The sequence below is a fragment of the Heloderma suspectum genome, chromosome 8, assembly GCF_057233095.1.
Source record: "Heloderma suspectum isolate Gila_16-S chromosome 8, 16-S_ref, whole genome shotgun sequence".
NCBI classification, from domain to species: Eukaryota; Metazoa; Chordata; class Lepidosauria; order Squamata; family Helodermatidae; genus Heloderma; species Heloderma suspectum.
In genome coordinates this window covers 15,530,326-15,545,735 of record NC_139465.1, presented here as the reverse complement: position 1 = coordinate 15,545,735, position 15,410 = coordinate 15,530,326, and the positions used below count along the sequence as shown (strand labels likewise).

The 15,410-nt window shown below is 43.6% G+C and overlaps 1 protein-coding gene across 4 annotated transcripts in view; it reads right to left on the bottom strand.

Moving 5' to 3' along the window:
* The window catches only part of BRD7 (bromodomain containing 7), a 26,770-nt gene extending 11,360 nt beyond the window's left edge, over nucleotides 1-15,410 (bottom strand). For 2 of the 4 annotated variants that reach the window (XM_084812996.1, XM_084812997.1), the window contains exons 1-10: nucleotides 15,304-15,410; nucleotides 11,263-11,471; nucleotides 10,392-10,521; nucleotides 9,198-9,255; nucleotides 7,799-7,943; nucleotides 3,581-3,691; nucleotides 2,768-2,949; nucleotides 1,699-1,822; nucleotides 1,378-1,450; nucleotides 102-164 (exon numbers count right to left, since the gene is read on the bottom strand). In XM_084812996.1, coding sequence (XP_084669122.1) covers nucleotides 102-164; nucleotides 1,378-1,450; nucleotides 1,699-1,822; nucleotides 2,768-2,949; nucleotides 3,581-3,691; nucleotides 7,799-7,943; nucleotides 9,198-9,255; nucleotides 10,392-10,521; nucleotides 11,263-11,471; nucleotides 15,304-15,352 — 1,144 coding nt within the window. In that variant the 5' untranslated portion in view covers nucleotides 15,353-15,410. The remainder of the gene's footprint in view (nucleotides 1-101; nucleotides 165-1,377; nucleotides 1,451-1,698; nucleotides 1,823-2,767; nucleotides 2,950-3,580; nucleotides 3,692-7,798; nucleotides 7,944-9,197; nucleotides 9,256-10,391; nucleotides 10,522-11,262; nucleotides 11,472-15,303) is intronic. The other 2 variants (XM_084812999.1, XM_084812998.1) reach the window with 1 other exon arrangement.

The window sequence follows — 15,410 nt, the reverse complement described above, 5'->3', positions numbered from 1 at the left end:
AAACAAAGTAGTAGTATAATGACCCTACTCCTATATAGACCTGCCCAAACACAGCATTCATTTTCACCTTCCTGGTTGTATCACATCTTACTGAGGCTCACCTGGCAATGACCAGGAGGAGGGCTTTCTCCGTAGTGGCGCCCATGCTTTTGAATAGCCTTCCCCTGGATATAAGACACGCATCAATATTGTTACACTTTCAGTGCATGCTGAAGACCTTTTCATTTAGCTCAGTGTTTGGTGGCTTGTAATGCCAGCTGCTACAGTGGTAAATTGTTTTTAACCATGATGTATGTTGGAAAGTCTTGGATTTCATTCTATTTGGATATTGTATTTGGATTTTTAAAATATTTTTTATCCTTATTCTTGTGCACTACCTGGAAATGGCAACATGACAGGCAATATATAAACACTGAAAGTAAATAATTAAAAGACAGATGTCCAAGCATATCCATTTTCACTGATTTAAAAGTTTATTTAAAATATTGACCAAAGTTAGCCCAATAGTAAAGTAGCTTACAGTAAGTAGAATTATGAACCAGAACTAGCAGTATGGCTATTAGTTCAGTCACTAGCATTTATTTGTCTGGTTATCATCACCACCACCACCATCATGTGAAGCTATCTTAAAACAAATGGCACTAAGCATTAGGGAGTAAGCTCCAATGAAATCAGTGGGACTTGCATCTTAGTAAACCTGCTTAGGATTGCATTGGAAATCAATATATCTAGCTCAGTGCTATCCACTTGAAGAGGCAACAACTCTCTAAAATAGGGATAGGCAACCTCGTGCCCTCCAGATGTTTTAGGCTACAATTCCCAGAAGCCTCATTCACCACACCCAATGGTCAGGGATTATGGGAGTTGCAGACCAAAACACCTGGAGGACACTAAGTTTCCTGCCTCTGCCCCAGAGTCTCGCAGGCGGACGTCTCTCTTAGCCCTGCTACCAGAAATCCTTTGAACTGTTTTTGCAAGAGTCTGAACCTGGGACTTTCTGCATGTGAAGCACGTGCTCTTTCATCAAGCTATGCTGTGAACAAGTCTTTGTGCTTGCTTCAGGAAGGCATTCATAAAAAATTGACATGGAATGTTCCAAGATTTTAGGTCATTATTCCTGAGATCAAATGGTATTCCTATGAAGGACAAACTGTTCTGAGCATTAGTGGGTTAACTGATCAATCAAGGGCCCATTAAGCTCAAGCACAGATGAGAAACAGACAGATGCTCCATGAGAACCCTAAGGAAAACTTGCTCAGGAGGAGCGTGGTACAGTCTCAAGAGACTTTCTCAGTGCCTCTTCTAAGTATAGAAATCCATTGGTAATACACACCAGCAAGAGGAAGGATTGTTAAAATTAGTCATTGCAAACATTACCCCCGGCATTTTCTGCTGGATTAAGAAGTCCCAAGGTGGTTGTGCCATCAGATTTTCTTCGTTCAAACTCACACTGAAATAATAGATCAAGCCATTAAAACATGTCTCTCGTGCACTGCCGACAAAGCTAGTATGACATAAGAGCCATACATAATTTAGTAGGCTCTTTTGCTCATTGCTTCAATTAACAGAATTATGAGACTTGATTTAGATTTTTAATGATACTGAGAATAATTACATCAAATCAAGGGAACTTCAGTGTGTTTAACTTAAGTTAAGGTTTTCTAGGAAATGGGCATCCATGTCCTTTTCTATATTTACCTGAGCATTAGCAGGTCGTTTTGTTAACTTTCCTCCCGATTCTTTAATGATACGTTCAATCAGCTCTTGTTCCCTCTCTAAATTACTATTCCTTATTTTTTCTTCAAGTAGTTCTTTCTCTTTCCTGGAAAAAAGCAAGAGGACAGACAAAAGGGGTTGGACTCGATGGCCTTGTAGGCCCCCTGCAACCTTACTATTCTATGAAAAACAAAACTATACAGATTATTGTGTTCCTTCATACTATATAAGATTACTAAAGATATAAGTAATTACCAGTTCAAAACCTTTCTCTCATTGGATATGTTCAGTACAATGACTTGTAAATACCAGACATTTGTCATCAGTTAAAAATACACAAAAATGCATTTAGGCAGTGAAATGGGCATGCATTTCTGCTAGTAATTTGCCTTCTTCAGTATTCATGCCATCAACCCTGGGTAGTATGAGAGACCAGCCTTCTTCCCAACTCTAAGCTGCAGAGGTGGGTGGGGACATCCACACAGCTGCACAGTGATCCCTGCCACCTTCCCAGCTCCAAAGTTGGGAGGAAGATGGGGCGCGGGGTGTGTGTGTGGTATTGGCAGCTGTGTAGTGAAGGCGCCTAAGGCAAACAAGAAATCCCTTCCCCACTGGCCTTTCCTGCTTCAAAACACTGGACACAACTATCAGAAGGTGTTTCTTGCTCATTGGGGAAGTGGCATCCAACAGTGCAAACTCCCCCCCCCCCGCTCAGGAAATGACGGTAGAAGGGAGGGGATAGTGACTACAGTTTTTGGCTTGACCAGCTAAGTCAGCCAAGAACTGCTGAGCCCTAGATATGCCTGCAGGAAGCCAACAAGCAGTGCCTGACGACAACAGCAGTTTCTACCACCGTTGCTCTCCAGTCGCTGGCATGCATGCTGCTTGAGGTTTGATGTTACTTAAGTAACAGCTGTTGATGGACCAATCCTCCTCCATCAATTGGTTTAATCCACTTTTAAAGCCATCTAAGATAGATGCCACTATCAAATCCAGGCCTCCTGACTTTACTGAAATGAAAGTAATACTCAGCCCCTGGCAAAGCAATCACTTTTTGTGTTCTTTGCTGGGAATTTTAAAGGCTCTGAGGTCTGTGTCCATGGATTCTGTTTCTTTTCCAAGACCATCATCATCTTCTCCTCCAGACTGTAGACCTGCTTTATCTTTCTGCTTTCTGCTTTTCTGAAGGTCTGCCATAAAGTCAATACTTTGTTTCAAGCTCTGAATTCTTTCCTAAAAAACAAACCAAATTTAAAATGTCTCATTTGATCCCCACATTTAAAACCTACCTACAGAGTGCAAGTTTGTGAATGAAGTGCCTTCCCTCCAGTTACAAAAAACTGAGAGTTGGGCAAGGAGCTTTTGGAAGAGAGCAGCAGAGCTGCCTCAAAATCCTTGCACCAAATTTCAAAGGCTGAAGCCTTTATTCCAAAGTGATGATTCAATTCTGTGCCAATAACATATTGTAAAATGAGTTTTACAGCATGTTTACTCAGAAGTGTCCTACTGAGTTCAATAGGATTACTTCTTAGTAAGTGTGCTTAGGATTGCAGCCTTAGTGATTCTTGGAAGTGAAATCAGCTGTAGTCAAGCAGGTAGGAAACTAATACTGTACTTCAAATAGCATGCAAACAAGCTAAGTATAATTGTTTTTGAAGCATTAAGGAAGAAACAACTACTTCTTGAATTATCCCAGATCAGTACAATGTCTTAACCTTTACTATGATGAACAAGGAATAAAGAAATCAGAGTTAGGATGGCCTCTTCTGTGCTCAAGATGAAAAAATAAATATTTGATGGAATTATAAATAACCCCTGACACCCCCAATTCCGCTAGAACCTTTTTCTTCTTTAAGTCAATTACCTGGCTGAGTATTTTCATTCCTGAATGCAACAATTTTTTTGCAGCCTTGTAATAAATAGTCTCTGGTTTGTTATAGACCATGGCGTTGGTACACATCAGTTTGAAGTTGTCCTGTATCAACAGAAAAATGAAGACACATGAGCAGAAGGTTCTAGGAATGTTTTCTATGAGATATATTGGTCCACTGGTATCAGCGGTGCAAAAAGTGTGGCCCACAGGCTAGAGGTGATCTCCAAAGACCACCAGTATCCACCAACCCCCCCACCACAGTGACACAGCCCCCCCATCCCCCCAAAAGGGGAGGCAAAGCCTGGCTCAGTTTCTTCCAGGGACACTCTAGGAAGGCTTCTGCTATGGCAGGAGCCATAGAGCCTTCCAAAAGTCTCCCAGATTGTGTCCTGGAAGATGATCTGCCACAGAATGACATGGCAGCACCTTAGCAGGATCACTACTTCACTACTAATAGCAGCAGTAAAGCAGCAACTGGGTCGGGGTGGCTGGGGCAGGGAGAGTGCTGCAGCCTCCCTCCTCCCCCAGCAACCCCCATACAGCCTGGATTGCTGCTTTATTGCTGCTAATAGCGGCAGTAAAGTAGCAATCAGATCAGGGCGGCGTGGGTGGGGGCTTTGAATGCGTGTGAATGTATGTGTGTGGCCCTGCTGCCACTCTGGCAGACACCAGATGCAGCCCTCAGGGCCAAAAAGGTTGTCACCCCTGGTTTATATGAAGAAAGTGTGGAAATCTGAACTGTGTACAGGGTTGCTAGTGTTTTGGAAGTGAGGCATTGTTTGGGGCCAGAATAAGCATACTGACAAGACTGGATACTGCTAAAAGAACCATCATAGTCATCAGTTATAATAGAGGTGCAGGTTCTTCTCCAGTTTCTTAGTAAGATTTCCAAGTTCCAATCCAGAGACATTGCCTGCCACTTTAAAGAGTGCAATGGCCGAGAATAGTGTGTGCGCATGAGCATGTCTGCATGCAGAGAAACATGCCTTCTGTTTTAACCCACTGTTTCAACAGTCCCTCTCACAACCTTTCTTTCCACCTCTAATAACTTCAATACGGCTTGCTACTGCAGACAAAACACAAGGACAGGCAAAGGGATCATTGGTCTAGTGGGGAGGAGAGGCACCATGGCTGCACTTAATACTACGTCTAAGCTCTTTACAGTGACAGGCCAAACCTCCAGGTGGGATTTAGTATCTTTTTCCTTCGACACTAGCTTGCAAAGCACTCGGCCAGGAGTTGACGTGTTTTGGAGATGACGGATTTGATCTGAAGACAATGATACTTATGACATACATCTGACTTTACACTTTAGTATTAATGTGCTGATAAAGGACATCACATCCTGTGCTCATCAGACAGTTCTCCGAGGAGATCACAGGGCTGTTTTTGTCAGGTTGTAAACAGTAATAAAGGAACCGCACAGGTCTTGTGTTTTTCTTTAAAAGGTTTAAATAGAAGGGAACAGGGGTGAGACAGGAATTTTAATAAGCAGTGCTAAAAGGCAGGAAGGAGACAACCTGAATTTTGCTATCCCGTAAGCTTCTTCTAAGCTGGGTTGCAGTTAAACCTCAAAAAAACCAAGATTATGGCAACCAGCTTGATTGAGAACTGGCAAATAGAGGGAGAAAACGTGGAGGCAGTAACAGACTTTGTCTTTCTAGGCACAAAGATTACTGCAGACGCTGACTGCAGCCAGGAAATCAGAAGACGTTTACTTCTTGGGAGGACAGCAATGACAAATCTTGATAAAATAGTGAAGGGCAGAGACATCACACTGACAACAAAGGTCCGCATAGTGAAAGCAATGGTATTCCCCTAGTAACCTATGGCTGCGAGAGCTGGACCATAAGGAAGGCTGAGCGAAGGAAGATAGATGCTTTTGAACTGTGGTGCTGGAGGAGAATTCTGAGAGTGCCTTGGACTGCAAGAAGATCAAACCAGTCCATCCTCCAGGAAATAAAGCCAGACTGCTCACTTGAGGGAAGGATATTAAAGGCAAAACTGAAGTACTTTGGCCACATAATGAGAAGACAGGATACCCTGGCGAAGATGCTGATGCTAGGGAAAGTGGAGGGCAAAAGGAAGAGGGGCCGACCAAGGGCAAGATGGATGAATTATATTCTGGAGGTGATAGACTCGACCTTGGGGGAGCTGGGGGTGGCGACGGCCGACAGGAAGCTCTGGCGTGGGCTGGTCCATGAAGTCACGAAGAGTCGGAGGCGACTGACCGCATAAACAACAACAAGCTTCTTCTATTTAATTAATATTATTTATGTTTACAAGATTTATACACTGCTCTATAGCCAGTAAAATTCCCAGGTGAACAATAAAAAGGAAGAAAAATATCAAAATACAGAATTAAAACCTTTAAAATCAAATTATATCAATAAAACAGTGGCTGGTCAGTCAGGGAAGGCTTATTTAAATAAAAATGTCTTCAGGTGACAAAAACGAAACAACACTGGTGCCTGCCAGACATCAACGGGCAGGGAGTTCCACAGAGAGGGACCCAGTATACTGAAGGCTCTACTCCAACTGGACTTCAAATGGACCGCAAGTCCATGTAGAACCACCAGGTGTGCCTCATCTGATGACCTCAGCGACTAGCTAGTAAGGGAGAAGGCACTCTCTCAAATATCCTGGTCCCAAGTTGTTTAGGGCTTCATACACCAACAACAAAACCTTAAGTCTGGCCCAGTAGCAAATAGGCAGCCAGTGCCATTCCCTCAGTAAAGGTGTTATATACTGAAAAGGGGCAGCTTCCAACAACAGTCAAGCTGCTGCATTCTGCACAAGCTGCAGCTTTGAGACCAACCTTAAGGGCAGCCACACATAGCACATATTGCAGTAATCCAGTCTTGAGGTTACTACTGGCGCCTGTACCACTATGGCCAAGCTACCCCTGTCCAGGGAAGGGTGTACAAGTCAACGCTGGTAGAAGGCACTCCAAGCCACCATGGCCATTTGGGCCCCCAGTAATGCTACGTCTATATACTATGAACGTGATCTTTCAGAAGGAGTGCAACCCCACCAATAAGCTTATCTCCCGGAGTAGGTGGCCTCCCACGTGGCCTCCATCTTGAAGGATTCAGCCTCAGTTTACTGCCCTCCTCCAGCTCCTCACTGAGTCTAGGCACTGATCCAAGACTTGCACAGCCTCACCTGATTCAATGTCAGGAGATAGAGCTGTGTGACATCAGCATACTGATAGCACTTTGCTCCTTGTGACCACTCCCAGCAGCTTCATATAGATGTTAAACAACACTAGGAACAAGATGGTACCCTGGGGAACCCCATAGCTCAATTGTCAAGGGGCTGAGGAATAGTCACCCAGTTACTCTTTGAAAGTGATCCCGCAGGTAGTACTGGAACCACTATAACACAGTGTCTACAATGCCCAACCCACAGAGCTGGTCCAGGAGGATACCATGGTCGATGGATTCAAAAGCCAATGAGAGATCAAGCAGAATTAACATGGTCGCACTCCTCCTATCCCTCTCTTGATAAAGATCATCAATCGTGGCAATAAGGGCTGATTCAGTCCCACAAGTTGGCTGAAATGGGTCTAGATAATCAGTATCCTCCAAAAGTGCTTGCAGTTGCCCCAGCACATCCCACTCAAGTATCTTCCCCGAGAAAGGGGTATTTGCAACTGGGTGGTAGTTGTCAAATACCATTTGGTCCAGAGTGGGTTTGTTCAGGAGTAGACACACTACTGCCTCCTTAAAGGCAGTGGGAACCACCCTCATACATGTTCCAATAATGCAACTCTGTTGTATTCTAGAAGTTAAAGAGCTGCAATGGGAATGCAACAGAACTAGACACTTCCTATTGTCCCACATGCTAAGGCTTCTTTCCTACATTTCTCTCTCTTGAGAAAGAACAAAATTCAAATGTCTTTGCATGCTTCTGGAACTCGGGTTAAGTTCTTCTATGTTTAACTAGCCACCACTTAATCCCATTAGTATGGCAGTTAGTATAGTACCTTCTTCAGAAGATATTCACAAAGCCTCTCTCTAAAGAAAGCGTATGGAAAACTCTTAAAGCCAGATGTGCCCATTTTTGATTTTGTGTGTTCATAAACTATGAAAGTTCAGCCCCAAAATGAATAAGATATTGAAAAAAACCTGTACAATGCAATTGCTAGTACCAGCAACTGTCAACGTTTAATCCCCTCTCTGCAGTTAAAATATAAATTAAAAGCACCTTTAGTTCTTCTATGGACTGGTAACCATTGTTCTTGATCTTCTCTTTCATGGTACTAAAATCCATTGGGCGTTTAATGATCATGGAGTAGCCGGGAGCAATAAAGTCAGTCACAGGAAATGAAAAGAAAGCATTTGGATCCTTTCTGTTAAGAAATGAAAAGAAGAGCCCTTTATGTTTTATTTCTATAACAAAGAACAGACAGAGTTTAGTATTAAATTGGAGAGAAGACTCCAACTTGAAAGAAACCAGAAAACCGAACTGAAACAAGAGATACTTTTTGCCCTAATACAATCTTGCATTTCTTTAAAGTGTAGAGGTGCTGCCTGGAGCCATCCCTGCCTCCCCGCTCCCAATTTTTTTGCTGGGATGTTATTGTTAAAATGTGTTTGATATTTCTAAACCAAACCACAGGTATCACATTTTTCCTCCTTTCCTTCAAACTCAAAAGACGCATTATAATATCAATGGCTGAGAAAGCTTATTGTACAAGGCCACTGAATGCTGGCAAAATAGTACTGTCCCCTTCAAATGAAGGCTCCCATAGATGACTGACAGCATTCCCCAAACCACAAGGACTGTGAATACTTAGAGCAAGCTAAAACGAAGATGGCAGCCAGTAATTCCTCCTCATTCCAGGCCACACAGGTATGCAGGATTACCCTGGAGCTGCAAAGGAAGAGTTCTCCAAGCCAGCACAAATCATACATACTCAACTGCACTGCACTGACTGGGAAGACTGTCGCTGAATTCTGGCTAAGTCCTCACACAATTGCCTGGAGTTGTCCAAATTAAGGTGTGCCTCACCGAGTACCTACTGCCTACTTCCATGCTTACCTGAACACACATTTGGATCACCTCCAAAGAATAATCCCTTGCTCTAATGACTGCATTACTTCATATATTCTGTAGTCAATTATATGATTACTTATGCTAGAGAAGTTCACATGGCTTAAGTGAGAGAATAGTTTTGACAGGTTTCTCCTATTAAAAGATACTTAATCCCCTCTGAAACAAGATAAACCTAGACCACAAACCACTCATTCTTGCTGAGGTCCCATAAAATCTACAGGACAGTCCATGACTACTTCAGAGTAATTGGTTTAGGAAACAGCCCAGTTAGCAGCAGAACCACTTCAATAAAGCTTTAACTTTAAAAAATGAAAGCTAATATTACATGAAGATGATGCAGGAAGCATGTGTAATCATCCCCAAAAGTGCATGGCTTTGATACATATTAGCTTGGCAGATTGTACAACAGTGGATACTACCATACCAACATAATTCAAAGAAAGTATTTAAATTAGAAAGGCAACCATATAAGTTATTCTAGTATTAAACTATTTAGCAGTTCTTGCTAGCAGTATCATAAATGCTTGGAAGCCTGACAAGAACTCACCTCTGCAATTGTCTCACAAGTTGGTTCAAAGCTTCTTGAAGTGGTGTCTGCTCCACCTCTAGGACAAAAAGATGAAAGAAGAAAAAATTAACAGAAAAAGGAAATCCAAGAATTCCTAAATTAATGGTCAACAATGTTATGATTTCTTATGAAATACTGATGTACCATCTTAGAAGCAAGGTAATAAAAACATCAAGAGTCTGCTTTCCCCTGTTAACCTTAACAATACTTTCAATCAGTGGAGGAGAGTATCCTGAACTGGTTAGTGCTTCCCCTTGCTCCAAACATCAGGGTCATGCAAAGTAGCAAGAGCTTTATCCTTTCCTGTGGGGGGACGAGATGCCCCCTGTGCCATTACAGTCTTGCTTGCTTCACAGCAACAGGATTGATTTAGAGCTTTTACTTTGGAATTTCTTCCCCAAACCCCCAGCTTAGCTAGTAGAGGCATGAAATAGGCCAGGTTATTTAAGCCCAGCTTATTTAAATCCAGCCACAACTGCTCAGCAAGGAAATTCTACAGCAGGGATGGGTAGCATGTGGCCCTTCAGATATTCTTAGATTGCAGCTTCCATCAGCTCTAGCCAGCATAGTTAATGGTTATGGATGATGGGAGTTACAGTCCAACAACATCCAGAGGGCCAGATGATTCCGATCCCTGCTCTAGAGCCCTTTATTTGTATATTTATTTAGGTATTTTTTATACCTCCTTTCTGGGCAAAAAGCCCTCTCAAGGTGGTTTGCACCTGGACACCCAGAGAAGGATGGCATTTCTGGGGCATGCTATTGTAGTTCACAAAGTTTTTCGCCTCATAATTCCAAACATACATTTCTTTAATTTTAGAAACAGGAACTTATGAAAACAATTTAGCCTATAAAAATAAAACAGAAAGAAGCTGAAATCAAGTCTCAGAGATTTTCACATTCTGGCCAATTACTTCTTAATGATGGAGGGAATAATGAACTATAGCTGCTGCTGCTGTTATTTAGAATTTATTTTGATATTGGTTTTAATGTAAGTGCATTGTTTGTTGACTATTAGCCACTTTGAAACCCCCCCCCCCAAGATTTATATACCACCTTTTCACATCAGCAATGACATGTTCAAGGTGACTAAAATAATAAATTAAAATCAAAGTAGAACAAATCAAATCAACAATATCGCAGCTTCAAAACAAAACAAAACATTTTTTTTACCTTCCTGTTTTGCTAAACTGCTTGCCAGTGGTTTTTCAAGTGGTAATTCCAGTCTTATAGGAGTGAGACGTTGCAGTTCTCTTTCTCCTTCAGTATCACCACGGTCCCTATCTCGCTTCTTTTTATCCTCCTGAGGACATAAATAACAACCAACATTGTCTCGTGAAACATCCATACTTCTGGTTGGAAGGTTCTGACAGAAATTTGTTTATTCAAGGCAGAAACTAATAATGAGAATGTTAAAGATCCAGACAGAATCTATTCTTTATGTGCTGTCTCCACCTACTGGAAGACACACCAGTTCAGAATGATATTCATAATATTTAAGGAATACAAGGGGCTGAGATCCATAGGAACAAAGCAAATTGCCTTATACTAGGTCAGACTATTTGTCCATCTACCCAGTAGTGTCTACTCCAACCTGTGGCCCTCCAGATTTTGTTGGTCTCCAATGTTCATCACTCCAACCAGCATGGCCAATGGTCAGGGATGATGGTAACTGTAGTCTGACATCTGGAGGATCACAGGTTCGCCACCCTGGCTATTCTGGCTGGCAGCAGCTCTCCTGGGTCTCAGCCAAAGGCCTTTCATATCATCTGCTGGCAAATCCTTTTTTAACTGAAGATGCCAGGGACCTTCTGCAGGCAGTGAGGTGCTCTGTTCTGAACCACTGGCCAAAGTTGCATGAGTGCAAGTCTGTTCATGCAGCAGGGCTTTCCACTCATGCACGCTTAATTTTTACTGATTCCCCTCTCCCACTGCAGTCCACTATGCTACATTCCAGGCCCTTCCTGACAATCAAAGACTATCCCCCAAACCATCCAGAACAAACCAGTATTTTTAAATTTAAAAGGAAACAAAATAAAATTACCTTTACTTTTCTCTTCCTTTTTTCCTTTTCCTCTCCAGGAACTTGCTTTTCAGCTTTTTTCCTCTTCTTCCTTTTCTTGTCTTTGTGTTTTTCATGTTCATTTTTGTCTTCATATAGGGCTGAATCGTGTATTGAGCTCTGAGTGGAAAGCTCTGCAACTTCATTTCCTCCTACCTTTAAAACCAGCTTTAAGGGTTTTTCTACATATTCTTGAAGAAGCACAAGAAATAGTAAACCTGGTGAAGTCTTAGAACTAACTTGCACTACATACCTATTCAATTCAACTTTTGAGTGCTCTAGTCATTTCAGGTTCTAAAAGTTATCAACATTTAATTATACAGATGAAGTAATACGCAGATCATACATATACAGCAACCAGAGGATAGATCTAAGATTAATTTCAGTGGTGTCAACTGACTGCCAGAAAATAATATTTTTCTCTCCCTCCGTATAGTCAACCATGTAAGAATCTACATTCATTCACTGAGCGTCATGTAGATTTTAGGTCACTAAAGGAGCACTATAACTCTGTGAGCCCTGAAGTCCTGGTCCAGCATTTTGAGTTTTCGAAGCATTTCACAAACATTATTTCAGCACATAACACTTTTGTAATTTTACTGTTTTAAATTGTACTGTTGTATATCGCCCAGAGTGGCTGGGTGACTGGCCATATGGGCGATTAAGAAATTTAATAAATAAATATAAGGTAGGACAGTATTATTCCCATATTGCAGATCAGAAGCTGAGGCTGAAATATAGTGGATTATAACAACCCTATAATGAAGTCTAATATAATCTCTTTATTTTAGTGATTATACACTGATGGCAATTTCACTCTGTGCAATAAAATTTTGTTAGCAGGTGAAGATGGAATTGTCTTTAGGAAGACAGAAATTTGGAGGGAAACAAGCAGCAGTTCGCAGTCTAGTTCTCAGTTCTCTCTACTCCTGCTTCTACATAGTACCTCTAATTTCTTTCCAAGTCAACAGTCCTCAGCAGACACAATGCCTTATTACGCTTCCATTCTCTCTCAAGTATTTGAGGCTGTGTGTAGTGAGAGCTGTTCACCTTACTGAGATTGAGATACTTTGACTGAACAGATGTGCTTAGTTCATTCCCAGGGTGAGAGACACAAGATACCATTGACTGAGTCGGCTCTGTGGGTTGGGTGTCAGGAATACAGTGATATGGTGGTTTCTTTCCTACCTGCAGGGTTAGTTACAGAAAGCAACAATGAGGGGTGTTCTGCTCAGCCCCATGGCATTTGAGCTGTGGGGTTCCGCAAAGTCCTGTCTTGTCCCTTGTGCTGTTTAACATATATATGAAGCCTCTGGATAAGGTCATCAAGGGATTTGGCATGAGGTGCAGCAATATGATAATGACACCCACTCTATTTCTCCTTGGCATCTGAGTCAGGTGAGTCTGTGCAGGTGCTAAACCAGTGTCTGGTAACTGACTAGATGAGGTCCAATAAACTGAAGCTAAATCCTGATAAGGCAGAGGCCCAGTGATTGGGAATTAGGTGTGCAGCCTGTTCTAGATGGGGTTACACTCCCCTTAAAAGAGCAGGTGCGTAGCCTGGGAGTACTGTTTGATCCAGATTTATCACTGGAGGGCCTTGGTAGCTATGAGTGTCTTTGACCAGCTTCAGCTGGCTTGCCAGTTAAAACTCTTCCTGGACAGAGATGTTGTGCAATGCAGCAGTTCATGCTTGGGTAACCTCCCAATTGAGTTACTATAATGTTGTAATATTATATAATATAATGTTGGGGAACATGTGCCCTCCCAAAGTTGTTGGCCTCCAACTCTCATCAGCCTCAGCCAGCATTGCTAATGGTAGGGGGTGATGGGAGTTGAGAGTCCAACAACACCTGGAGGGTCAGTTTCTGCAGCTTTGCTATAATGCATGGGACTGCCTTTGAAGACAACCTAGAAGTCTCAGCTGGTGAAGAATGTGGTGGCCAGAAGTGTATTTCGCCTATTCTGAAGGGACTGCATTGGCTGCCTATTCTCTTCCGGACCCAATTCAAGGTTCTGGAGCTGACCTCTAATGGCTTGGGACTCATATCTACAAGAGCGCCTCTCCCTATATCAGCTTGCTTGTGCTCCAAGATCCTCAGGGGAAGCTCTGCTCCAAGATCCTCAAGTACACTATATGGCAGAAAGGGAGATAATATTCTGTCGTGGTGCCTTAATTATGGAATACCCTACCCCTGGAGGTATGACAGGGGCTAATTCTTTCTTTCTTTTATCAGTTTTCTATTGTGAGTTTTAGCAGCCCCTGGAATTATCAATCCTGGGGTTAATTCTGCAATCCTTTTGGCAACGGCCCAAAGCCTTTTTGTTTGCCCAGGCATCTTAATTGATTTGATCTGCTTGTTTGATTTGCTGCCTTCCTTCCTACATTATATTATGATGTGGTTTTCTTGTTTTTATTTTGTGTGACAATTTTTATCATATTCATGTATACCACTCTGATATCTGCAAATATTTTAATACATAAAAATGGGAGGATGTAGTGTGTATACACAGATAGTGTATATATCCAAGTGTATGTATAAATATAGGGGGGGTGCATCTATCTATCGCTGTATGTGATATAGATAAATGTGTTTGTGTGATATAGATAATGGGTTGGATCCAGACTGAGTCATCCTCCCCACATAATTCTCCCCTCATTTCCTTCAGCCCCCGTATACTTCCCCTCCTTTCCCCCCTCACATAATTCACCCCACATAATTCCCCTTCTTCCCATCCACATAATTTCCCTTCATCGCCCCTACATAACTCACCCCCACATAATCCCCCTCCTTTCCGCCAGATAATCTCCGCACACACATCATTCCCCTTCACACACACTCCCCACAATTCCTCCTTTCCGTCCACAAAATTCTTCTTCATCCCCTCCACAACTCACTCACAGGATTCCCCCCTCATAATTTCCTTCAGCCCCTCCCCACATAAACAACCTCACATAACCTCCCCCCCCACATAATCCCGCCCACACACATCATTCACCTTCACACACACTCCCCACAATTCCTCCTTTCCGTCCACAAAATTCCTCTTCATCCCCCCCACAACTCACTCACAGAATTCCCCCCTCATTATTTCGTTCAGCCCCCTATACTTCCCCTCCTTCCCCCCTCACATAATTCACCCCACATCATTCCCCTTCTTTCATTCCACATCATTCCCCTCCTTTCCCCCACATAACCTCCCCCCACATAACTCCCCTTTACACACACTCCCCACGATTCCTTCTTTCTCTCCACAAAATTCCTCTTCATCCCCCCATAACTCACTCACAGAATTCCCCCCTCATAATTTCCTTCAGCCCCCCCACATCAATACCCTCACATCCCCTCCCCCACACATCATTCCCCTCCCTTCCCCCACATCATTCCCCTCCTTTCCCCCACATCCCCTCCCTTCCCCCACATCATTCCCCTCCTTTCCCCCACATCCCCTCCCCCCCACATCATTCCCCTCCTTTCCCTCACATCCCCTCCCCCACACATCATTCCCCTCCCTTCCCCCACATCCCCTCCCCCCCACATCATTCCCCTCCTTTCCCCCACATCCCCTCCCCCCCACATCATTCCCCTCCTTTCCCCCACATCCCCTCCCCCACACATCATTCCCCTCCCTTCCCCCACATCCCCTCCCCCCCACATCATTCCCCTCCTTTCCCCCACATCCCCTCCCCCACACATCATTCCCCTCCTTTCCCCCACATCCCCTCCCTTCCCCCACATCATTCCCCTCCTTTCCCCCACATCCCCTCCCCCCCACATCATTCCCCTCCTTTCCCTCACATCCCCTCCCCCACACATCATTCCCCTCCCTTCCCCCACATCCCCTCCCCCCCACATCATTCCCCTCCTTTCCCCCACATCCCCTCCCCCCCACATCATTCCCCTCCTTTCCCCCACATCCCCTCCCCCCCACATCATTCCCCCACATCCCCCCCCCACATAATCCCCCTTCATCCCCCCGGGAAAACAGCCCCAGCCGGCAAGAGAGCGGGGGCGGCGCTACCTTCATACGGGTATTTGTCCGCCTTGTGCTTCTTGTGTTTCTTGCCCATGGCCCCAATCAAGCGCCAGCGCCGCCGCCGCGCTCCCCTCCGCCGCCCCTCCCTCTCT